The sequence below is a fragment of the Scyliorhinus canicula genome, chromosome 4, assembly GCF_902713615.1.
Source record: "Scyliorhinus canicula chromosome 4, sScyCan1.1, whole genome shotgun sequence".
NCBI classification, from domain to species: Eukaryota; Metazoa; Chordata; class Chondrichthyes; order Carcharhiniformes; family Scyliorhinidae; genus Scyliorhinus; species Scyliorhinus canicula.
Window position 1 is genome coordinate 133,595,848 of NC_052149.1, and position 26,130 is coordinate 133,621,977.

General features: G+C 50.6%; 1 protein-coding gene across 3 annotated transcripts in view; it reads right to left on the reverse strand.

The window, feature by feature from the left end:
* LOC119965018 (polyadenylate-binding protein-interacting protein 2-like) overlaps positions 1-24,242 on the reverse strand; it is a 63,077-nt gene extending 38,835 nt beyond the window's left edge. The window contains exons 1-2 of one of the 3 annotated variants that reach the window (XM_038795222.1): positions 19,372-19,501; positions 14,660-14,806 (exon numbers count right to left, since the gene is read on the reverse strand). In XM_038795222.1, coding sequence (XP_038651150.1) covers positions 14,660-14,797 — 138 coding nt within the window. In that variant the 5' untranslated portion in view covers positions 14,798-14,806; positions 19,372-19,501. Of the gene's footprint in view, positions 1-14,659; positions 14,807-19,371; positions 19,502-24,229 lie in introns of those variants that run through there. The other 2 variants (XM_038795221.1, XM_038795223.1) reach the window with 2 other exon arrangements.
* Positions 24,243-26,130: the final 1,888 nt, after the last annotated feature.

The following is a 26,130-nucleotide window of genomic DNA, read 5'->3' on the forward strand; positions in this document are numbered from 1 at the left end:
CGCGTCCAATCGCTCTCTCTCACAGCCACCCGCGTACAATCGCGCTCTCTCTCGGCCACATGCTCTAATCGCTCTCTTTCTCTCATCCAATCGCTCTCTCTCTCTCGGCCACACGAGTCCAATCGCTCTCTCTCTCGGCCACACGCGTCCAATCGCGCTCTCTCTCGGCCAAACGCGTCCAATCGCTCTCACTCTCTCTCGACCACACGCGTCCAATCGATCTCGCTCTCAGCCACATACGTCCAATCGCTCTCTCTCTCGGCCACACGCGTCCAGTTGCTCTCTCTCTCGGCCGCACGCGTGCAATCGCTCGCTCCTTCGGTCACACGCGTCCAATCGCTCTCTCTCTCTCTCGGCCACACGCATCCAATCGCTCTCTCTCTCTCGGCCACACTCGTCCACTCGCTCTCTCTCTCGGCCACACGCGTCCAATCGCTCTCTCTCTCGGCCACACGCATCCAATCGCTCTCTCTCTCGGCCACACGCGTCCAATCGCTGTCTCTCTCGGCCACACGCGTCCAATCGCTGTCTCTCTCGGCCACACGCGTCCAATCGCTCTCTCTCGGCCACGCGGTACAATCGCGCTCTCTCTCGGCCACACGTGTCTAATCGCTCTCTCGCTCGACCACACGCGTCCAATCGCTGTCTCTCTCGGCCACACGCGTCCAATCGCTGTCTCTCTCGGCCACACGCGTACAATCGCGCTCTCTCTCGGCCACACGTGTCTAATCGCTCTCTCGCTCGACCACACGCGTCCAATCGCTGTCTCTCTCGGCCACACGCGTCCAATCACTCTCTCTCTCGGCCACACGCGTCCAATCGCTCTCTCTCTCGGCCACACGCGTCCAATCGCTGTCTCTCTCGGCCACACGCGTCCAATCGCTGTCTCTCTCGGCCAACGCGTCCAATCGCTGTCTCGCTCGGCCACACGCGTCCAATCGCTGTCTCTCTCGGCCACACACATCCAATCGCGCTCTCTCTCGGCCACACGTGTCTAATCGCTCTCTCGCTCGACCACACGCGTCCAATCGCTGTCTCTCTCGGCCACATGCGTCCAATCGCTCTCTCTCTCGGCCACTCGCTCTCTCGGCCACACGGGTCCAATCGCTCCCTTTCTCGGGCACACGCGTCCAATCACTCTCTCTCGGCCACACGCGTCCAATCGCTGTCTCTCTCGGCCACATGCGTCCAATCGCTCTCTCTCTCGGCCACTCGCTCTCTCGGCCACACGCGTCCAATCGCTCCCTTTCTCGGGCACACGCGTCCAATCGCTCGCTCTCTCAGCCACACGCGTCCAATCGCTCTCTCCTTCAGTCACACGCGCCCAATCGCTCTTTCTCTCTCAGCCACAGGCGTCCAATCGCTCACTCTCGGTCACTCGCTCTCTCGGCCACACGCGTCCAATCGCTCTCCCCTTCGGTCACATGCGCCCAATCGCTCTCTCTCTCGGCCACACAAGTCCGATCGCTCTCTCTCACGGTCGCTCGCTCTCTCGGTCACACGCGTCCAATCACTCTCTCTCGGCCACACGCGACCGATCGCTCTCTCTCTCGGCCACATGCGTCCAATCGCTCCCCCTCTCGGCCACACGCGTCCAATCGCTCCCTCTCGCGGCCACACGCGTCCATTCGCTCTCTCTCTCGGTCACCCGCGTCCAATTACTCTCTCTCTCGGTCACCCGCTTTCAATCGCTCTCTCTCTCTCGGCCACCCGTGTCCAATCGCTTTCTCTCGGCCACACGTGTCTAATCGCGCGCTGTCTCTGGGCTGCACGTGTCTAATCGCTCTCTCGCTCGTCCACACACATCCACTCGCTCTCTCTCTCTGGGCCACACGCGCCAAATCGCTCTCTCTCTCGGCCACACGCGTCCAATCGCTCCCTTTCTCGGGCACACGCGTCCAATCGCTCTCTCTCACAGCCACCCGCGTACAATCGCGCTCTCTCTCGGCCACACGCTCTAATCGCTCTCTTTCTCTCGTCCAATCGCTCTCTCTCTCGGCCACACGCGTCCAATCGCTCTCTCTCTCGGCCACACGCGTCCAATCGCGCTCTCTCTCGGCCAAACGCGTCCAATCACTCTCTCTCGACCACCCGCGTCCAATCGCTCTCGCTCTCAGCCACATACGTCCAATCGCGCTCTCTCTCGGCCAAACGCGTCCAATCACTCTCTCTCGGCCACACGCGTCCAGTTGCTCTCTCTCTCGGCCGCACGCGTCCAATCGCTCTCTCTCTCTCCGGCCACACGCATCCAATCGCTCTCTCTCTCGGCCACATGCGTCCAATCACTCTCTCTCTCGGCCACACGCGTCCAATCGCTCTCTCTCTCGGCCACACGCATCCAATCGCTCTCCCTCTCAGCCACACGCGTCCAATCGCTCTCTCTCTCGGCCACACGCGTCCAATCGCTCTCTCTCTCGGCCACACGCGTCCAATCGCTGTCTCTCTCGGCCACACGCGTCCAATCGCTCTCTCTCTCTCGTCCACACGCATCCAATCGCGCTCTCTCTCGGCCACACGTGTCTAATCGCTCTCTCGCTCGACCACACTCGTCCAATCCTGTCTCTCTCGGCCCATGCGTCCAATCGCTCTCTCTCTCGGCCACTTGGTCTCTCTCGGCCACACGGGTCCAATCGCTCCCTTTCTCGGGCACACGCGTCCAATCACTCTCTCTCTCTCGGCCACACGCGTCCAATCGCTGTCTCTCTCGGCCACATGCGCCAATCGCTCTCTCTCTCGGCCACTCGCGCTCTCGGCCATACGCGTCCAATCGCTCCCTTTCTCGGGCACACGCGTCCAATCGCTCTCTCTCTCTCAGCCACACGCTCCAATCGCTCTCTCCTTCAGTCACACGCGCCCAATCGCTCTCTCTCTCAGCCACAGGCGTCCAATCGCTCACTCTCGGCCACTCGCTCTCTCAGCCACACGCGTCCAATCGCTCTCTCTCTCAGCCACACGCGTCCAATCGCTCTCCCCTCTCAGCCACACGCGTCCAATCGCTCTCTCTCTCGGCCACACAAGTCCGATCGCTCTCTCTCACGGTCGATCGCTCTCTCTCTCGCCAATCGCTCTCTCTCTCGGCCACACGCATCTAATCGCCCTCTCTCTCGACCACACGCAACCAATCATGCTCTCTCTCAGCCACCAGTCCAGTCCATTTCTCTCGCGGCCACACGCGTCCAATCGCTCTCTCTCTCAGCCACATGTGCCCAATCGCTCTCTCTCTCAGCCACACACGTCCAATCGCTCTCCCCTTCGGTCACACAAGTCCGACCGCTCTCTCTCGCCAATCGCTCTCTCTCCTCACACGCGTCCAATCGCTCTCTCTCTCGGCCACACACGTCCAATCGCTCTCTCTCTCGGCCACACACGTCCAATCGCGCTATCACTCTCTCTCGGTAACGCGCGTCCAACATCGCACCTGCACGTTCTCTCGGCCACACGCGTCCAATCGCTCTCCCTCTCTGGGCCAAAGGCGTCCAATCGCTCTCTCTCTCTCGGCCACACGCGTCCAATCGCTCTCTCTCTCGGCCACACACGTCCAATCGGTCTCTCGCTTTCCTCCGGTAACCGCGCGTCCAACATCGAACCTGCGCACTCTCTCCTCCTCGGGCCACACGCGTCCAATCGCTCTCCCTCTCTGGGCCAAAGGCGTCCAATTGCCTCTCATCTCTCGGTCCCTATGCGTCCAATCGCTCTCTCTCTGCCACACGCGTCCACTTGCTCTTGCTCTCGGCCGCACACGGGCCTTTGCTCGCTCTCCTCGTCAGGTCGCGATCTAATCGCTCTCTCTCTCGACCACACGCATCCAATCATGCTCTCTCTCAGCCACCAGTCCAGTCGATTTCCCTCGCGGCCACACGCGTCCAGTTGCTCTTGCTCTCGGCCGCACGCGGCCCTTCGCTCGCTCTCTCTCGCGGCCAGACACGGCCAATCGCTCTCCTCTCTCGGCCGCATGCGTCCAATTGCTCCTATATCGCCCGGCCACACATTAGAACATAGAACATAGAACCAGTACAGCACAGAACAGGCCCTTCGGCCCTCGATGTTGTGCAATGATCACCCTACTTAAACCCACGTAACCCGTAACCCAACAATCCCCCATTAACCTTACACTATGGGCAATTTAGCATGGCCAATCCACCTAACCCGCACATCTTTGGACTGTGGGAGGAAACCGGAGCACCCGGAGGAAACCCACGCACACACAGGGAGGACGTGCAGACTCCACACAGACAGTGACCCAGCCGGGAATCGAACCTGGGACCACTGGAGCTGTGAAGCATTGATGCTAACCACCATGCTACCGTGAGGCCCCAAATGTCCACTCGCTCTCTCTCTCGGCCACTCGCTCTCTCTCTCGGCAACACGAGTCCACTTGCTCTCTCTCTCTTCCACTCGCGTCCAATCGCTCTCTCTCTCGGCCACACGCGTCCAATCGCGCTCTCTCTCGGCCACACGCGTCCAATCGCTCTCTCTCTCGGCCTCTCGCTCTCCCTTTTGGATACACGCGTAAAATCGCTCTTTCCTCGGCCACACGTGCTAATCGCTCTCTGTCTCTGGGCCACACTGTCTAAATCGCGCTCCCTCGTCTCTCAGCCACACGCGTCCAATCGCTCCCCCTCTCGGCCACACGAGTCCAATCGCTCTCTCTCTTTCTGCCACACACGTCCAATCGCGCTCTTCTCTATCGGAAGTACGCATCCAATCGCGCTCATCTCCTCACTAGGTAACAGGCATCGACATCACTCCTCCACGGTCCGCTCGGCAACCCCGTCCATATCGCTCATCATCCTCATCGGTCGCCACGCGTCCAACCGCTCTCTCTCTCGGTCATCCGCGTCCAATCGCTCTCTCGGTCAGCCGCGTCCAATCGCTCTCTCTCTCGGTCATCCACGTCCAATCACTCACTCTCTCGGCCACACGCGTCCAATCGCTCGCTCTCTCAGTCACACGAGTCCAATCGCTCGCTCTCTCGGTCACACGCATTCAATCGCGCACTCACTCTCTCGGCCGCACAAGTCCAATCGCGCTCTCTCTCTCGGAAGTATGCGTCCAATCGCGCTCTCTCTCACTCGGTAACAGGCATCAAACATCGCTCCTCCACGCTCGCTTGGTCACCCGCGTCCAATCGCTCTCTCTCGGTCACCCGCGTCCAATCGCTCTCTCTCTCGGTCACACACATCCAATCGCTCTCTCTCTCGGTCACACACGTCCAATCGCTCTCTCTCTCGGTCACACGCGTCCAATCGCTCTCTCTCTCAGTCACACGCGTCCAATCGCTCGCTCTCTCGGTCACACGCGTCCAATCGCTCTCTCTCTCTCGGTCACACGCGTCCCGATCGCTCTTTCTCTCGGTCACACACGTCCAAACGCGCCCTCTCTTGGTCACGCAAGTCCAAACGCTACGTCTCTCGGCCGCACGCTCAAAATTGCTCTATCTCCCGGTCACACGTGTCCAAGCGCTCCCCCTCTCGGCCACACACTCCAATCGATCTCTCTCTCGGCCACACGCGTCCAATCGCGCTCTCACTCTCTCGGCCGAACAAGTCCAATCGCGCTCTCTCTCTCTCGGAAGTACGCGTCCAATCGCGCTCTCTCTCTCTCTCGGTAACACGCGTCCAACATCGCTCCTGCACGCTCTCTCGGCCACATGCATCCAATTGTGCTCTCTCTCGGCCATCCGCGTCCAATCGCGCGCTCTCTCAGCCACACGCATGCAATCGCTCTCCCTCTCTGGGCCACACTCGTTCAATCGCTCTCTCTCTCTCGGCCACATGCGTCCAATCGCTCTCTCTCTTGGCCACATGCGTCCACTTGCTCTTGCTCTTGGCCGCACGCGGGCCTTTTGCTCGCTCTCTCGGTCAGTCACGTCCAATCGCTCTCTCTCTCTCTCGATCACACGCGTCCAATCGCTCTCTCTCGGTCACACGCGCCCAATCGCTCTCTCTCTCGGTCACACGCGCCCAATCGCGCTCTCTCTCAGCCGCACGCTCAAATCGCTCTCTCTCTCGGCTGCACGCTCAGAATCGCTCTCTCTCTCCGTCACACGCGTCCAAACGCTCTCTCTCTCTCTCTCAGCCATACGCATCCAATCGCTCTCTCTCGGCCACATGCGTCCAATCGCTCTCTCTCTCGGCCACACGCGTCCAATCGCTGTCTCTCTCGGCCACATGCGTCCAATCGCTCTCTCTCTCGGCCACACGTGTCTAATCGCTCTCTCGCTCGACCACACGCGTCCAATCGCTGTCTCTCTCGGCCACATGTGTCCAATCGCTCTCTCTCTCGGCCACACGCGTCCAATCGCTCCGTTTCTCGGGCACACGCGTCCAATCGCGCGCTCTCTCAGCCACACGCGTCCAATCGCTCTCTCCTTCGGTCACACGCGTCCAATCGCTCTCTCTCTCTCTCGGTCACACGCGTCCAATCGCTCCCGCTCTCGGTCACACGCGTCCAATCACTCTCTCTCTCGGTCACATTCGTCCAATTGCTCTCCCTCTCGGCCGGACGCATCCTATCGCTCTCTCTTAGCCAAACGCGTCCAATCGCTCTCTCTCGGTCACACGCGTCCAATCGCTCTCTTTCTCGGTCACACGCATCCAATCGTTCGCTCTCTCGGCCGCACGAGTGTATCAGGAGGAGCAGGTAAAGAAGTCACAATTTTAAGAGATACAGGAGCTAGTCAATCTTTAATGCTCAGAGATGAGGAGTTATCTAGTTTGGGAAGAATGTTGCCAGAAAAGGTGGTAATATGTGGAATTCAGGGTGAGAGAAGTAGTGTTCCATTATAGAACATAGAACAGTACAGCACCGAACAGGCCCTTCGGCCCTCGATGTTGTGCCGAGCATTGTCCAAAACCAAGATCAAGCTATCACACTCCCTATCATTCTGGTGTGCTCCCTGTGCCTATCCAATAACCGCCTGAACGTTCCAAAAGTGTCCAACTCCATTATCACAGCAGGCAGTCCATTCCACACCCTAACCACTCTCTGAGTAAAGAACATACCTCGGAAATCCCTCCTGTATCTCCCACCCTGAATCTTATAGTTCTGCCCCCTTGTAACAGCTACATCCACCCGAGGAAATAGTCTCTGAATGGACACTCTATCTAACCCCCTCATCATCTTATAAACCTCTATTAAGTCGTCTCCCATCCGCCTCTGCTCCAAAGAGAAAAGCCCTAGCTCCCTCGACCTTTCCTCATAAGATCTATCCTGCAAACCAGGCAGCATCCTGGTAAATCTCCTTTGCACCCTTTCCAATGCTTCCACATCCTTCCCATAGTGAGGTGACCAGAACTGCACACTTTACTCCAAATGTGGTCTCACCAGGGTCCTGTACAGTTGCAGCATAACCCCGCGGCTCTTCAACTCAAGCCCCCTGTTAATAAATGCTAACACACTATAGGCCTTCTTCACGGCCCTATCCACTTGAGTGACAACCTTCAGAGATCTGTGGACATGAACCCCAAGATCTCTCTGTTCCTCCACATTCCTCAGAACCCTGCCGTTGACCCTGTAAGCTGCATTCAAATTTTTTCTACCAATATGAATCACCTCACACTTATCAGGGTTAAACTCCATCTGCCATTTTTCAGCACAGCTCTGCATCCTATCAATGTCTCTTTGCAGCCTACAACAGCCCTCCACTTCATCCACTACTCCACCAATCTTGGTGTCATCAGCAAATTTACTGACCCACCCTTCAGCCCCCTCCGCCAAGTCATTGATAACAATCACAAATAGCAGAGGACCCAGCACTAATCCCTGTGGTACACCGCTGGTAACTGGTCTCCAGTCTGAAAATTTTCCATCCACCACCACCCTCTCTGTCTTCTATGTGATAGCCAGTTACTTATCCAATTGGCAAAATTTCCCTCTATCCCACACCTCCTTGCTTTCTTCATGAGCCGACCATGGGGAACCTTATCAAACGCCTTACTAAAATCCATGTTTACAACATCAACTGCTCTACCTTCATCTACACACTTAGTTACCTCCTCAAAGAATTCAATCAAATTTGTGAGGCAAGATATACCCTTCACGAATCCGTGTTGACTGTCCCGGATTAAGCTGCATCTTTCCAAATGGTCATAAATCCTATCCTTCAGGACCTTGTGCATCAACTTACCGACCACCGAAGTAAGACTAACTGGCCTATAATTACCAGGGTCATTCCTATTCCCTTTCTTGAACAGAGGAACAACATTCTCCACTCTCTAGTACTCTGTCACTATCCCCGTGGACAGTGAGGACACAAAGATCAAAGCCAAAGGCTCTGCAATCCCATCCCTTGCCTCCCAAAGAATCTTTGGATATATCCCATCTGGCCCAGGGGACTTGTCGACCCTAAAGTTTTTCAGAATTGCTAATACATCCTCCCTCAGAACATCTACTTCCTCCAGCCTACCCGTCTGTATCTCACACTCATCCTCAAAAACATGGCCCCTCTCCTTGGTGAACACTGAAGAAAAGTATTCGTTCAACGCCTCTCCTATTTCTTCTGACTCCATGCACAAGTTCCCACTACTGTCCTTGACCGGCCCTAACCTCACCCTGGTCATTCTTTTATTTCTCATGTAAGAGATACAGGAGCTAGACAATCTTGAACCGACGCGCCAAGGACTTCTCATGCCCCCTCCTCGCTCTCCCAAGCCCTTTTTTTTTAAGCTCATTCCTTGCTACCTTGTAACCCTCAAGCGACCCAACTGAACCTTGTTTTCTCATCCTTACATATGCTTCCTTTTTCCACTTGACAAGACATTCAACCTCTTTTGTGAACCATGGTTCCCTCACACGGCCATTTCCTCCCTGCCTGACAGGGACATACCTATCAAGGACACGCAGTATTTGTTCCTTGAACAAGCTCCACTTTTCATTTGTGCCTTTCCCTGACAGTTTCTGTTCCCATCTTATGCTCCCTAATTCTTGCCTAATCGCATCATAATTACTCCTCCCCCAATTATAAACCTTGCCCTGCCGTATAGCCCTATCCCTCTCCATTGCAATCGTGAAAGACACCGAATTGTGGTCACTATCTCCAAAGTGCTCTCCCACAAACAAATCTAACACTTGTCCCAGTTCATTGGCCAGTACCAAATCCGATGTGGCCCCCCCTCTCGTCGGCCTATCCACATAGTGTCAGGAAACCCTCCTGCACATACTGTACAAAAACTGCCCCTTCCGAACTGTTTGACCTATAGAGGTTCCAATCAATATTTGGAAAATTAAAGTCACCCATGACAACGACCCCGAGACCTCCACGCCTATCCATAATCTGTGTTGCAATTTCTTCCTCCACATCTCTATTACTATTTGGGGGCCTATAGAAAACTCCTGACAACGTGACCGCTCCTTTCCTATTTCTAACTTCGGCCCATATTACCTCAGTAGGTAGATCCCCCTCGAACTGCCTTTCTGCAGCCGTTAAACTATCCTTGATTAACAATGCTACTCCTCCACCCCTTTTACCACCTTCCCTACTCTTACTGAAACATCTGTACCCCGGAACTTCCAACAACCATTTCTGTCCCTGTTCTAGCCATAGAGTGGGCCGTGTGCTCCCCATACCACAATATAGTAAAAGTTGTAGGTCAGGTGAACTCCGTGATACACTTTGGGGTTCTCTAAACCCTGGCCCATAACAATAAAGACAGCAGTTAAGGGGTAGTGTGTCAATATATTGAGTAGCATTGCTTAATGGATAATTGTAAGCTACTTTCTTGTGTGATGTTGAAGATATTTCAATACGGTGTAGTAATATAAAGGAATAAAATTGAAATAAATATTTGATTTATTATTGTCACATGTGTTAGTATACAGTGAAAAGTATTGTTTCTCGCATGCTGTACAAACAATGCATACCGTACATAGGGAAGGAAGGAGAGACTGCAGAATGTAAGAACATTGTTAGAGAGTTTAAAAGAGTTAGAATGAAGTTTTAGAAGCATAGATCGAGAGTAAAAGATAGAATTAAAGGGTATGCTGGGCACAGCTTGCAAGAAGTCGCCTCTCTCCGGCGCCATCTGGAATATTTAGTTTCTTTCCAGTATCCTAGCCACTATTGGGGTCTGGTCTGGGATTGTAATAACCATCTTTTGTGCCCTTGCTTCAGTCCAAAACGAGAGTGTTAAACCAAAGAAAATCTAGGTACATGGTATGAGGGGTAAGTTGGTTGTGGTAGATAAAGAAATTAGATTGAAAGATATGACAGTAGATTAACAATGGGAAACATTTAAAGAAAAATTTCATAATTCTCAACAAATATAGATTCTCCACAGGAAATGTGACCGATCGTATTTGGATAAAACTTACTGGATAAAAAGGAGGTTCATAATATTATCAAGAAAAGTAGTAAGCTTGAGGTAAAATAAAAACAAAATGCTAGAAAAACTCAGCCAGTCTGACAGCATCTGTATTAAGAGAGGGGTAACATTTCAAGTCAAATATGACTCTTCTTTGGAACCAATAATACTGCAATAAGTTACTGAGAAGTGAACAGCAGAGTAGAGAGAGGTTCCCATCATTGCAAATCAAACACAGAGGGCAGCTCGATGGTGCAGTGGTTAGCACTGCTGCCTCATGGCACCATGGTGCAGGTTCGATCCCCGCTCTGGGTCACTGTCCATGTGGAGTTTACACATTCTCCCCGTGTTTGCGTGGGTTGCACCCCACAACCCAAAGATGTGCAGGTTGGGTGGATTGGCCACACTAAATTGCCCTTTAATTGGAAAAAAATGAATTGGGTACTCCAAATTTATTTCAAAAAAACAAATGAAACACTGGAGGTGGTGGTTCTACAGGTGGGCAAGGGAGAAGATGCCCTTGTTCCGAGGGGAGGGCAGGGGGGCCTCAAGGATCACTCTCAAAGAGAATGGGAGCCGATGGCCTGGAAGGTTTAGTCAGGAGCTGAGAGTCTGGGCAGAAATGGCAAGAGAAGTAGGTGATCAACATCAGTGAATGGATCTTGGCATCTCCTATCTACAAGGCTTCCAAGTTCACTTACTGTTCAATGTACCACAACCTCATCACTTACTCAGCACCAGTCTCTGAGAACAATGGCGGTGATGCTTGGCGTGTTATGCTCCTTTTTGACTCACAGAACACCTCCATCCTGCTAACTGTCATCAATCAGTAAAGAAGGGGCATGACCATGAAAGGATTTGAACAAAAGGAAGAGAATTTTTAAAACCGAGGGTGCTGCTGGATCAGAGGCCAAGGTACAGGTGATAAGTTGAACACAATTGGGTGAAATCAGGACGTGCAACTTCAGATGAGTTTCCATTTTGCATCGATGGAAAATGGAAGGATGGTCTGGAGAGCACTGGAATAACTGAGTCAAGAGGTAACAGTATGGCTAACGATTTCAGTAATATAAATGGGCCAGGGCGGCGGAGGAAATTGCCCTCAAAGGTGGTGGTGAGCTGCCTCCTCGAACCACTGCAGTCCATGTGATGTAAATACACCCAGAGTGTTGTTCGGGAGGGAATTCCAAGATTTTGACCCAGTGATCGGGAAGAAACGGCGATATATTTTCAGGTCAGGATGGTGAGTGGCTTGGAGGAGAGCTTACAAGTGGTGGAGTTCCCAAGTCCCTACTTCCTTTGCCCTTCTAGATGGCAGTGGTTGTGGGTTTGGAAGGTGCTACCTAATGAGCCTTGGTAAGTTCCTGCAGTGTATGTTGTAGATGGTACACACTACTGCTACTGTGAGTCTGTGGTGGAGGGAGTGAAGGTTGAAGGTGGTGGGTGGGCTGCCAATCAAGCAGGCTGCTTTGTCCTGGATGGTGTCAATCTTCTTGAGTGTTATTGGAGCTGAACCCATCCAGGCAAGTCGAGAGTATTCCATCACACTCCTGACTCGTGCCTTGTAAATGGTGGACAAGCTTTGGGGAGTCAGGTGGCGTGCTACGCTCCACAGGATTCCTCGGCTCTAATTTGCTCTTGTAGCCACAGTATTTATCTGGCATGTCCAGTTCAATTTCTCCACATACTTCCATAGGATTCCTACAGTTCAGGAGGCCATTCAGCCCACCGAGTCTGCACCAATCCTCCGAATAGGCCCATTCCCCCGCCCTATCCCTGAACCTTTGGACACTAAGCGGCAATTTAACATGGCCAATCCACCTAATCTTCACATTTTAGGACTGTGGGAGGAAACCAGAGCACCCAGAGGAAACCCACGCTGACACCGGGAGAACATGCATGCTCCACACAGAGTCACCAAGGCCGGAATTGAACCCGGTTCCTCGCAGAGACAACAGTGCTAACCATTGTGCCACCTCTGATCAATGGTAACCCCCAGGATGTTGACAGTCGCGGATTCCACAAGGGTAATGTCACTGAATGTCATGGGGTGATGATTGGATTATCTCTTGTTGGAGATGGCCATTGCCTGTGTGAGGATACTCTTGTAAAACCTTGCCTGTTCTGGGTTTCCTTTTTAATTCCTGCCCTGCTGATTATCTTTAATCTCCAGTCTTTGTGCTAGCTGTTGGAACATGGGGATTTTTGCTTCAGCTACAGACTTTAGGCAAAGTGAAGCATCTGATCTAATGAACTGGCCCAGCACATCCCCTTTATGCTCTGTGGCAGAGCCCGTGATGTCAGTTTGATAGACTTTGTAAGCAGCCAATCGGTGAGTCTGGAATCCTGAGACATTGTCTCTTCTTGCTTGTAATTGGTGGAGCCGTTCGGAACATTCCGGAAGAAAGGCAAGTCTTGTGAAGAGCTCCATTTTTGTCCCGAGTCCTGTGAGGAAATTCAGCCAGGAAGCAGCTGGAAGACATTCTCTCTCTCTGCCAGGCGATTTAAAAGGCTCCTAGTCAGACCTGGGAAGGCACTCCTATTTAAAAGACACAGGCAGCAGCTGAACTGTGAAGGAAACCTTTGGAGCAAAAGGCTGCAAAGCAGGTTCTACCACCAGATCTGTAATACTTTAATCCTCTGTCTGAACGGCTGGGAAAAACCCAGCCTGAGAACTCTCTTTATGACGCAGCCAGTGTCTGCAGAGATCAGGCAAACGGAAAAGTCTGTAATTTCTCAGGTATGAAGCTCCAGTAATTTCCCAGGGAGACAGAGGCTCCATCTAGTAGTCGAAGGATAGAATTGCACCAACCTGAATCTCCTGTTAAGTTTCCATCTGGTGGCCGAAGGATGGAATTGCACCAACCTGAATCTCCTGCATAAATTCCCCAGAGGCTTGCATTCCGAGAAGACCTGCGCCTAGAGGGGCCACAACCGCAGCAGCGAAGATTCATCTCAAACCTTTTCCTTCAATTCCCATTATTTTAAACCTCTCCCACCCCTTACCATGTGCCTGTCTTGTGCGCGTCTGGGTGGAGGGTGGGTCACGGGTATTCTGTTATTTCCATTATATGCTCAACTCTTGTTATAAATAAACAGTATCTTTATGTTTCATTTATAAATCTGGTGCCTGTAACTCATTGGAGCAGTCAAGGGATAAAGGTCTCAGGAAAACACAAATTATTGGCTAATTCACTAATGTAGGGACTCTGGGGTCTGTGGGGCTAGAACTGTCCGTGCACTCGGCCAGCGTGTCGTACCTTGTATAGTGCAAATGTTATTTGCACTTGTCAGCCCAGATCTTGCTGCATATGGACATGGACTACTTCAGTGTCAGAGGAATCACGAAAGACCTGAACATTGCACAGTCATCGGCAAGCATCTCTATTTCTGATCTTATGATAGAGGGAATGTCATTAATGATACCGCACAATCCTGAGGAGCTCCTGCATGAATGTCATGGGTCTGTGATTTGTCTTCAACAATCAGAATCATCATCACTTGTGCTAGGAATGATCAGTGGAGAGCTTCCCCCGATTCCCAATGACTCGGAGTTTTGATAAGACAAAGCCTGCAATGGGCATAGGAGGGGAGGGGCGAGTCTGGATCCCTGGGGGACTCCACAAGTAACTGTGTGGGGCTGGAAGAGAAGCCATTGCAGGAGGCTCTCTTGCTACGACCAGATAGTAAAAAAATGGAAGCCGGTGGGAGAAGTCAAACTCAGCTGACGATAAAAGATAGGGGTTTAGGACGCTGGTGTGTCCAGCCAGGACGGCCAAGGAGGAATGTGACAATTGCAGAATAAAGATACAGCAAATGATTATTAAATAAAGCTCAAGAGTAATTATCTTAGTGGGTATTCCAGATTAACATATATTTTAAAATCCTGGTCTTGTATAGTACATAATATATCGTACATAGTACATATTACACCACAGCAAATGGTGACATTTAAATTCAATAAACAAACATCTGGAATTAAAAATTCTAACTATGACAATGAAACAAAAGCCCATCTGGTTCACTGATCTGGTCTGGCCTACATCTAACTCCAGGTCCACAGCCTCTGTGAAATGGCCTAGGAAGCCACTCAGTACAAGGGCAATTAGGGATGGGCAATAAATGCTAGCCCACCTCCCATGAACAAAACAAAAATTCTGGGTGAAGAATTAAATCAAAGTGAGAATCCCATCCCAATTCTAACACAAACAGGATTAATTGCTGCAGTTTGGTTGTTACTTGGATAAAACAAAAAAGAGACTTTTGCTGACATGGGGATCATATCCAGGACAGGAAACCAACATCTGAACTGTATCAAAGGAATAAAATGTTTAGAAAAGAGCCATTTCAGTGCTCACCTGCCGATTGAATTCCTCTTCATTTTCCATCCACATGTACTCTGCAAACGGATTATCCTCATCGTGCGAGTGGCCATTTAGAACAACTTCATCACTGTTGATGCTTGGAGTATTATTGCTCTGACTTGGATCTTTCATTTTAGCAACCTATTTAAACAGTAAAATCATACAGGAAACTGTTCCTCAATGTAGAAAATAAATGCTGCAAAATCAGCTCAGCTTCTTTAAACACTGTTTCTTGTAAACACTGACTGACTGTTAAACAGACTCCTATTTCAGGCTGTCAGATGGTCAAATGTTGCCTGCAGTATCAGATAATCCCCTTTATACAATTCATAATCAGCGGCATGAATTAACAATGCAGACAATAAGGGGGCAACCTTGGCAAATCTGCAGGATAAAGCAATGGGGAAGGTGGTTGCAGTTCCAGAATGTGACTGAAGATGGCAAAGAACCAGAGCATTTTTAATCATCTTCAGTGCTATTTCTAGAAAGGAGGCTGCTCCAAGGGGACAACGAGACTCCCTGGATAGGGATGAGACGGAGAGAGAGGAATGGGAGACTCCCTGGATAGGATGAGACGGCGGGAAGGGAGAGCAAGATTCCCTGGATAGGGATGAGACGGAGAGAGAGGAATGGGAGACTCCCTGGATAGGATGAGACGGCGGGAAGGGAGAGCAAGATTCCCTGGATAGGGATGAGACGGAAGGAGGGGAGTGCGAGACACCCTGGATAGGATGAGACAGCGGGAAGGGAGAGCAAGATTCCCTGGATAGGGATGAAACGGAGAGAGGGGAGAGCGAGACTCCCTGGATAGGGATGGGATGGTGCGAGGGGAGAGCCCCTGGATAGGAATGGGACAGTGAAAGGGGAGAGCCCCTGGATAGAGATGGGATGGTGTGGGGGGGAACGCTGGATAGGGATGGGATGATGTGGGGGAGACCACCCAGATAGGGATGTGACGGTGCGAGGGCAGACCACCCGGATAGGGATGAGACGGTGCGCGGGGAGACCACCCGGATAGGGATGGGACGGTGTGAGGGGAGACCACCGGATAGGGATGGGACGGTGTTGGGTAGACCACCTGGATAGGGATGAGACGGTGTGGCGTAGACCACCCGGATAGGGATGAAATGGTGCGAGGGGAGACCACCCGGATAGGGATGGGACGGTGTGGGGTACACGACCCGGATAGGGATGGGACGGTGTGCGGTACACGACCCGGATAGGGATGGGACGGTGTGGGGTAGACCACCCGGATAGGGATGGGACAGTGTGGGGTCTGCCACCTGGATAGGGATAGGACGGTGTGGGGTCTGCCACCCGGATAGGGATGGGATGGTATGGGGTAGACCACCCTGATAAGGATGGGACGGCGTGGGGTCTGCCACCCGAATAGGGATGGGGCGGTGCGAGAGGAGATCACCCGGATAGGGATGGGACGGTGTGGGGTAGACCACCCGGATAGGGATGGGACGGTGTGGGGTAGACCATCCGGATAGGGATGGGATGGTGTGGGGTCTGCCACCCGGATAGGGATGGGACGGTGTGGGGTAGACCACCCAGATAGGGATGGGACGGTGTGGGGTCTGCCACCCGGATAGGGATGGGACGGTGTGGGGTCTGCCACCCGGATAGGGATGGGACGGTGTGGGGGAGGCCACCCGGATAGGGATGGGACGGTGTGGGGGAGACCACCCGGATAGGGATGGGACTGTGTGGGGTAGACCACCCCGATAGGGATGGGACGGTGTGGGGTCTGCCACCCGGATAGGGATGGGACGGTGTGGGGGTAGACCACCCGGATAGGGATGGGACGGTGTGGGGTCTGCCACCCAAATTGGGATGGGACAGTGTGGGGTCTGCCACCCGGATAGGGATGGGACGGTGTGGGGTAGACCACCCGGATAGGGATAGGACGGTGTGGGGGTAGACCACCCGGATAGGGATGGGACGGTGTGGGGTAGACCACCCGGATAGGGATGGGACGGTGTGGGGTAGACCACCCGGATAGGGATGGGACGGTGTGGGGTAGACCACCCGGATAGGGATGGGACGGTGTGGGGGTAGATCACCCGGATCGGGATGGGACAGTGTGCGGTACACGACCCGGATAGGGATGGGACGGTGTGGGGGTAGATCACCCGGATCGGGATGGGACAGTGTGCGGTACACGACCCGGATAGGGATGGGACGGTGTGGGGTAGACCACCCGGGTAGAGATGGGACGGTGTGCGGTACACGACCCGGATAGGGATGGGACGGTGTGGGGTAGACCACCCGGGTAGAGATGGGACGGTGTGGGGTAGACCATCCGGATAGGGATAGGACGGTGTGGGGTAGACCACCCGGATAGGGATAGGACGGTGTGGGTACATGACCCGGATAGGGATGGGACGGTGTGCGGTACACGACCCGGATAGGGAAGGGACGGTGTGCGGTACACGACCCGGATAAGGATGGGACGGTGTGCAGTACACGACCCGGATAGGGATAGGGCGGTGTGGGTACACGACCCGGATAGGGATAGGGCGGTGTGGGTACATGACCCGGATAGGGACGGGACGGTGCGAGGGGAGACCACCCGAATAGGGATGGGATGACATTAACACAAGAAACAAGAGGAGGATTGGACAAGTCGGCCCATCGATCCCTCTCCATTCATCCATCTCCCTTAATTCCCGAGAGACCAGATATCTGTCTATCCCAGCCTTAAATATATTCAATGATAGTGCTTCCACAACCCTCTGTGGTAGAGAATTCCGAAGATTTATAACGCTGAGTGAAGAAATTTCTCCTCATCTCAGTCCTCAATAATCGGCCCCTGATCCAGAGACTGTGCCCGTGTTCCAGATTCCCCAACACAATCAGCGTTCACCCTATCAAAATCCTTCACAATTCTGCAGTTTTCAATGAGGTCAACTCTCATTCTTCAGAACTCCAAAGAATATAAACCCAATTTACTCATCACAGGACAAGTCTCCTGATCCCATAGGCCAATCCAGTGAAACTTTGCTGTATATCCTTCCTTAAATATGGAGACTAAAACGGCACACAATTCTTCAGATGTGGTCTCCCCAAAACTCTGTACAACTAGAGCAAGACTTGCTTATTCTTCCAATCCCCTCGAAATAAACGCCGAAGGATTTTAAGAGTCCTTTCAGTTCTCCTGGAATGAAATCAAGAACTCACTTCTACTCCCCTCAGTTTCCCATACTGGCACTTTCCAGAGCTTGCTCTCGCCTTCTCTGCAAGAGGTCCACTGCCTGCCTATCTCTTCCACTAATTTTACCAGGCACATTTGACAATTTCTGATTGCCCCCCGAATTTAAACTTTTCATCCCAAGCATAACCTCCACTCACAATTCCTATTTAGTGATTAGAGATCAGGAACAACCCTGGTCCTTAATGGTCCCTATGCTCCTTGTCCTGGCTGCCGCCAGGTATAACACTTACCAAGCTGACAGCTTTCTCTCTCTCTCTGTGCCTGTGAGAAAACACACAGATAAAGGCAAAAAGAAAACGCTGCGTCCCTGCAATCAATCTCCATGGCAGCAAGGTACACCCCAGGACCTGCCTGATGGAGATTTTAACTAACTTGAATTTTGAACCAGTCGATTGATCTGAAATGTATATGAACAGTGTAAAAGTATACACTTTGCTTTGTTAAGATAAGGTTTGTCTGTTCTGTGTTTCCTTTTGAATTCCTGGTGCTGCTGATTGTTTTAATCTACAGACTTCTTGCTAGCTGCTGCCACACTGAGATATTTTGCTTAAAACTACAGACTTTTGACAAAGTTGAAACACCCCTGTTCTAATCTACCAGGCAAGGGCTTCCCTTTCAGTTCTGTGGCAGAGCCCATGTCAGTCTGATAGACTTGGCAAGCAGCGAATCAGTTTGTTAGAAATCCGGGCCTTGGGATTGGTGGAGCATGTCAGAAACTTTTGGAACAGAAGAAGCCAGCTCTGTGCTGCCAACAAAAGTACGCAAATGTTACACGGCCCTTGGGCACTAAAGGGTTTTCTCCCAAAAGTCACGAGTCAGGATCGAAGGGATCCTTTCTGTGCACTATCTCAATGCAGACAGGGAAAAGATGAGCACTCTAATGCCTATGTCCAGAAATTAGAAACACACTTAGACAATGTATACTCAGGCATTCATTTGAAGTGCATGCCAGAAACTGTAAAAGGCAAATGGGTCAGTGTTCTGATATTCCATCGAACTGAGAAAGGGAAAAAGGCAAGTTAGGTTTACGACATACTGAAGCCTGGGTACTGCAAGTGTTTACAGAGGTCTGGGAGCAAGAGCGAGACAAAAAGGCAAAAATGGGAAAGGGCGTGAGAACGAACCCAGTCAGGGACTGGAATTCACCCAGCTTGGAGAAATGAGGGAAATGGCATGGGTTCTAAGCCTATAAGTTCATCATCCTCAACAGGCCCTGCCAGCAAGGGCGAACTGGGAAAAAGACAATTCAGGAAGGGTCAGAGGATGGGGATGAGATCCAGTGCTATTGATGCAAGGGGTGGGGACACTGGGCAAAGGGCTGCGCTACCGCATTGAAACCAAGGATGGGACAGACACTCGCTCCGAATGCTGTCCTCAGAAAGGGACTTTCTGGCAACTATAGACAGGACCGATGGCCCTTGTAGCAGCAGGAGCACTTGTACCCTTAGCGCCCGGGAGAGAACTGCCAGGTATGATGGTTACCCACCTCGCCCCTCTGGGTTTGCGTCGCTAAACAGGACCATGTTGGAAGCACTGTTGTCTCAGGCGAGATCAAGAGCAATCCCGATGGATGTTTATGGGACACGGAAGCTTCTAGAACAACCCTATACCTGTATACAAGAAGAGGGATTACAGAACATCAAGGCACATCACACAGACATTGGTATTATTGGATTTCTCTGTCACACACAGCAAGGGTTTGAAACTGAACCCATCCCTTTCACTTTAGGATGACTGGAGTGTAACCATCCATCCGTCCTAGTTGAATTACCCACGAACACAGAACATATATTGGGAGCAGATTTCATGAAAGCTCATAATTTATCTTTTGACCCCATCCACATCTGTATTTGGCAGATATGAGAGGGGGAGCTCTGTTAGACATCCCTCCGACCAAGTACAAGACCTCTGGATCAAACCCAACGAACTTTAGCCAGACCCAGCCGTCAGAAATTGCTAGGAGATAACTACTCAGTTTTCGCGAAGCACAAGCACGATTGCAGGCATATGGAAGGAGAGGTACATACGTACATCTTTTTTTTCCCTGAATGGAATGATCTGTCTGGACTGTACACAGAACAATACTTTTTCAAAAATAAATTTAGAGTACCCAATTCCTTTCTTTTCCAATTAAGGAGCAATTTAGTTGGGGGAACGACTAACCCTTTTGAGCACTCTGGGTCTAACGGTAAACTCAAAGAAAGCCCAGATCATGAAAGATCTGTTTACCCAACTTAGGAGCCACTATTAGGAAAGAGGGGAAAGAGACAAAAAGACTAGAAATGGTTAGACTCAATGTTTAAACTGCCCTTACCAAGAGGCCAGAAAGCAGGGATATCTTTTCTGAGGCTGATTGGCTTTTGTAGGAATTACAATTAGGTTTGCTTCAGTGGGCACTCCCTTAAATTCCCTCCAGGAGGAGGATGGACCTTGGGTTTGGAATGACCAGCATTCAGAGGCTATAGTTAACCTGAAAGCCCCCACATTACAAGCCCCAGACCCACACTTATTATTCTCAACAGAGGCCACATTCTCCCCTCTCACTTTGTCAGCTGTCCTCTTACAAGATCATGGGAGGCTGTGCCCAGTGGCTTACGCATCCAGACAGATTACTGTGGAGCAGGGTTTCTCAGTCTGTGAGCACCAGTGAACAACAGTCTTCTGGGTGGTACAATATTTCTCCTACATTATTGAATTAAACCCTTAATTAGTCTCACCGAGCATACCCGCATACAACTTTTGCTGGATGGAATAATTAAAAACGGCACAGTCAAAACAGAATAGCGAGGTGGACTTTAATTTTACAAGGCAGGGAAATCTCAGTTAAGCATGTAAAATCACCCACACTCCTGGCTGACAACTACCTACCAGGGAGAGCCTCAAGAATGTCAGGTTTATTCTGCCAAGATCCCAAGGGATCATTTCTGTTAAAAACATTGGGGGGGGGGGGGGGGGGGGGGGGGGGGGGGGGGGGGGGTGCAAGGGGAGTAAGGAAAAGTTCAAAGGTCCAGAGGGAACCGCATTTTCATAGTTGGTTCCTCAATGGCAGAAGTAGTGAGAAGACGGGATGTGGCATATATGTGGAAGATAACAAAGGGGGTACGGAAAAGGAAGCTGACCTTAAATTACCATCAAAATGGAGTGCTCAGGCTGCGGAGCTGGCAGCAGTGGCCATATAGTTAGTAACCCTGATGAATTCCCCCCACACACCTGTAGACATTTATTCTGACACTACGTACGTCTGCAACAGCTCAACATACTTTTTGCACTTGTGGGCAAGGGGTTTGTGTCAGCAGATGGGAACCACTAACATCAGCACCATTGCTGATTTGCAACAAACACAGGGAGACAATATGGCATTATTAAAGCTAAGACCCGTCCCTCCTCCTCCCCCTAAGGGCACATGTTGGGAGGTATTTAAGCTAGTTCTGCAGGGGGAGGGGACACCAAGTGTTCATGCAATAGGGACACAACGGGTTGAGTTTCAAGAGTGTAAGGCGAGGCTGGACAGCCGATACCTAAAGTAAGGCAGGTGAGTTAAGAACATGGGATAGAAGCAAATTACTGCGGATGCTGGAATCTGAAAAGGGAAAATGCTGGAAAATCGCAGCAAGTCTGGCAGCATCTGTAGGGATTTTTTCCCTACAGGAGTAGGAGTTTTCCCTACAGATGCTGCCAGACTTGCTGAGATTTTCCAGCATTTTCCCTTTCGTTTGAGTTAAGAACATGTATTGGCACGTGGATTTGTGATGTTATTGCCATCACAGACACGTGGTTGAGGGAGGGGCAGGACTGGCAGCTCTACATTCCAGGGGATAGGATCTTCAGGCAGGACAGGGGAGGGTGTTAGAGAGATGCGCTGCAATATTAATTAAGAAGTCTGTTACTCCAGTAAGGGGGTACAATATCTTGGAAGGGCTTTGTGGAATAAAAAGGGGGAAGTCACACCGCTGGGAGTTTATTATACACCACCAAAGACTCAGCAGGCACTAGAGGAGCAGATATGTAGACAATTCCCTGAAGTGTGTAAAACAATAATACAACAATATTAGGGGATTTCAACTTCCCCAACATTAATTGGGAGAGTCACAAAGGCTTTATATCAACATGTTGAAGATCCAACAAGGGATGGTGCAGTTCTGGACCTCGTACTGGGGAACAAAGATGGTGTTCCAGGGAACAGGTGAGCATTTTACTGATAGTGCACATTTAAAATTTTTCCGGAAAAGGCAGATGATGGTCTGCAAAATAGGTTTTGGATTGGGGGTAGGCAGATTTTATTAAAGGATGACTGGCGGGTTTGGGGGGGGGGGGGGTCAAAATGGAATTGGCAAGAGTACAGGTCCAACATGTTCCTTTAGGGTAGGAGCAACAAGTCCAGAGAACCCTAGATATCGAGAAATATTCAGGGCTAGATAGGAAGGAAAATAGAGGCTTTTAACAGGTACAAAGGAAGCAGATCTACAGAGGCCCTCATGGAGTATAGAAAGTGCAGAGAGAACAAAGATGGGACATGAAAAAGCCCTGATGGCTAAGATTCAGGAAAATCCCACTGTAATTCTATAAGTATGTCATGGGGAAGGGGATAAACCAGGTAAAGAGTAGGACCCATTGGGGACCAAGGGGGTAACCTGTGCGCTGAGCTGGATGACATTGGTACGGTGTTAAATGAGTACTTCACATCTGTCTTCTCTTTGGAGATGGAGGATGTCAGCGCCAGAATTCAGACAGAGGGACTGTGAGTAGTTTGACAGTGAGTGAGGAGGTACTGGAGGTTTGGCAGGCTTAAAAGTGGACAAATCCCCAGGTCCCAGGATGAGTTGTATCCCAGACTGCTGTGTGAGGCAAGGGAGGAAATTACAGGGGAACTGACTCAAATGTTTAATTCCTCTCTGACCACAGAGGAGGGACCAGAGGACTGGAGGACAGCTGATGTGGTTCCACTTTTCAAGAAGCATGGTAGAGATAAACCAGGGAATTACATAGAACATAACAGCGTAGTACGGGCCCTTCGGCCCTCGATGTTGCGCCGACCTGTGAAACCATCTGAAGCCTATCTGACCTACACTATTCCATTTTCATCCATATGTCTATCCAGTGACCACTTAAATGCCCTTAAAGTTGGCGAGTCTACTACTGTTGCAGGCAGGGCGTTCCACACCCCTACTACTCTCTGAGTAAAGAAACTGCCTCTGACATCTGTCCTATATCTACCACCCCTCAATTTAAAGCTATGTCCCCTCGTGTTGGTCATCACCATCCGAGGAAAGAGACTCTCACTGTCCACCCTATCTAACCCTCTGACTATCTTATATGTCTCTATTGAGTCACCTCTCAGCCTTCACCTCTCTAACGAAAACAACCTCAAGTCCCTGAGCCTTTCCTCGTAAGACCTTCCCTCCATACCAGGCAACATCCTAGTAAATCTCCTCTGAACCCTTTCCAAAGCTTCCACATCCTTCCTATAATGTGACCAGAACTGCACGCAGTACTCCAGGAGCCCCGCACCAGAGTTATGTACAGCTGCAGCATGACCTCGTGGCTCCGAAACTGAATCCCCCTACTGATAAAGGCTAGCACACCATATGCCTTCTTAATAGCCCTATTAACCTGGGTGGCAACTTTCAGGGATTTATGTACCTGGATGCCGAGATCTCTCTGTTCATCTACACTACCAAGAATCTTGCCATTAGCCCAGTACTCTGCATTCCTGTTACTCCTTCCAAAGTGAGCCACCTCACACTTTTTTGCATTAAACTCCATCTGCCACCTCTCAGCCCAACTCTGCAGCTTATCTATGTCCCTCTGTATCCTATAACATCCTTCAGCACTATCCACAACTCCACCGACCTTCGTGTCATCTGCAAATTTACTAACCCATCCTTCTACACCATCTTCCAGGTCATTTATAAAAATGACAAACAGCAGTGGCCCCAAAACAGATCCTTGCGGTACACCACTAGTAACTGAACTCCAGGTTGAACATTTGCCATCAACCACCACCCTCTGTCTTCTTTCAGCTAGCCAATTACTGATCCAAACCGCTAAATCACCTTCAATCCCATACTTCCTTATTTTCTGCAGTAGCCTACCGTGGGGAACCTTATCAAACGCCTTACTGAAATCCATATACACCACATCAACCGCTTTACCCTCATCCACCTGTTTGGTCACCTTCTCAAAAAACTCAATAAGGTTTGTGAGGCATGACCTACCCTTCACAAAACCGTGTTGACTATCGCTAATCAACTTGTTCTTTTCAAGATGATTATAAACCCTATCTCTTATAACCTTTTCCAACATTTTACCCACAACCGAAGTAAGGATCCCAGGTCTATAATTACCAGGGTTGTCTCTACTCCCCTTCTTGAACAAGGAGACAACATTTGCTATCCTCCAGTCTTCCGGCACTATTCCTGTCGACAAAGACGACATAAAGATCAAGGACAAAGGCTCTGCAATCTCCTCCCTGGCTTCCCAGAGAATCCTAGGATAAATCCCATCTGGCCCAGGGGACTTATCTATTTTTACATTTTCCAAAATTGCTAACACCTCCTCCTTGTGAACCTCAATTCCATCTAGCCTGGTCGACTGAACCCGAGTATTCTCCTCGACAACCTCGACAGACTACTGAATCTCACGTTAGCGGTAGGGAAGCTATTGGGAGGAATTCTGAAGGACAAAATTAATCCCCACTTGGAGAGGCAAGGTTTGATCAGGGACAATCAGCATGGCTTTGTGAGGGGGGAGGTCACACCACAAATTATATTGAACATTTTGAGGAGGTGACCAGGTGCAGAGATGAGGGTAGAGCAGTTGATGTAGTTTATATGGATTCCAACAAAGCCTTTGACAAGGTCCCGCATGGCTGACTGATAAAGAAGGTGAAAACACATGGGATCCAGTGGCAATTAGAACCAAAATTGGCTCAGTGATAAGGGACAGAGGGTGGTGATGGAAGGCTGTTTGTGTGACTGGGGGCTGGTGTCCGGTGGTGTACCTCAGGGATCAGTGCTGGGTCCCTTATGGTTTGTGATATATATAAATGATAAAGAAGAAAATGTGGGGGGGGGGGGGGGGGTGCTGATCAGTAGGTTTGCAGATGACACGAAAGTTGGCTGGGTGTTAAATGAGTACTTCACAGTGAAGAAGAAGGGCTTAAGTTACAGGAGGATATAGACAGGTTGGTCAGATGCACATACATTGGCAGATGGAATTTAACCCTGAAAAGTGTGAGGTGATGCAGTTTGAAAGGAGTAACATAACACAGGACTCAATGAATGGCAGGACATTGGGAATCTCAGAGGAATATTGAGATTCTTGTTCAAAGATCCTGAAGGCAGCAGAACAGGTGAATAGGGTGGTTAAGCTATACGGGACACTTGTCGTTGCATAGATTATAAGAGCAGGGAGGTTATGTTGGAGCTGTGCAGGACTTTGACTAGGCCACAGCTGGATACTGTGTTCAGTTCTGGTCACCACACTATAGGAATTATGTGATTGTATGAGAGAGGGTGCAAAGGAGATTCACTAGGATGATGCATATTAGCTATGAAGAGAGGCTGGATAAGCTTGGGTTTTTTTCTTTGGAGCAGAGAAGGCTGAGTGGGGACCTGCTTGAGGTGTAAAAGATTGAGGAGTATGTGTTGTCAGAGTAAACAGAAAGCAGCTGTTTCCTTTTGTTTGAACGGTTAATAACAAGAGGGCACAATTTAAAGGTGAAAAGCAGGAGATTTTGAGGGGATTTGAGGAAACATTTTTTCACCCAGAGGGTGTTGGGAATCTGGAATGCGCTGTCTAGGAGGGTGGTTGAGAGAAGAAACCTCACATCTTTAAAAAGCACTTGGATGAGCACTTGAAATGCCAGAACATTCAATGCTATGGACCAAGTGCTGGGGAGTGGGATCAGTGTAGATTCGTTTTTTTTGTTATTGCTGGTTTGATGGACTGTATGATTCTCCAAGGACAGAGGAATTAGCAAAACAGAGGGGAACCCCTGACAATCCAAGATGGATGAACACGTTCAGTCAGCCAAAATAAATCAGACCAACATAGAAGAATTGGTCCAGGCACAAGCACAGGATCAGTATCTGAAGCAAATAATAATAGAGAGGGGCAGCACGGCGGTGCAGTGGTTAGCATTGTTGCCTGCGGCGCTGAGGACCTGGGTTCGAATCCCGGCCCTGGGTCATTGTCCGTGTGGAGTTTGCACATTCTCCCTGTGTCTGCGTGGGTTTCGCCCCCA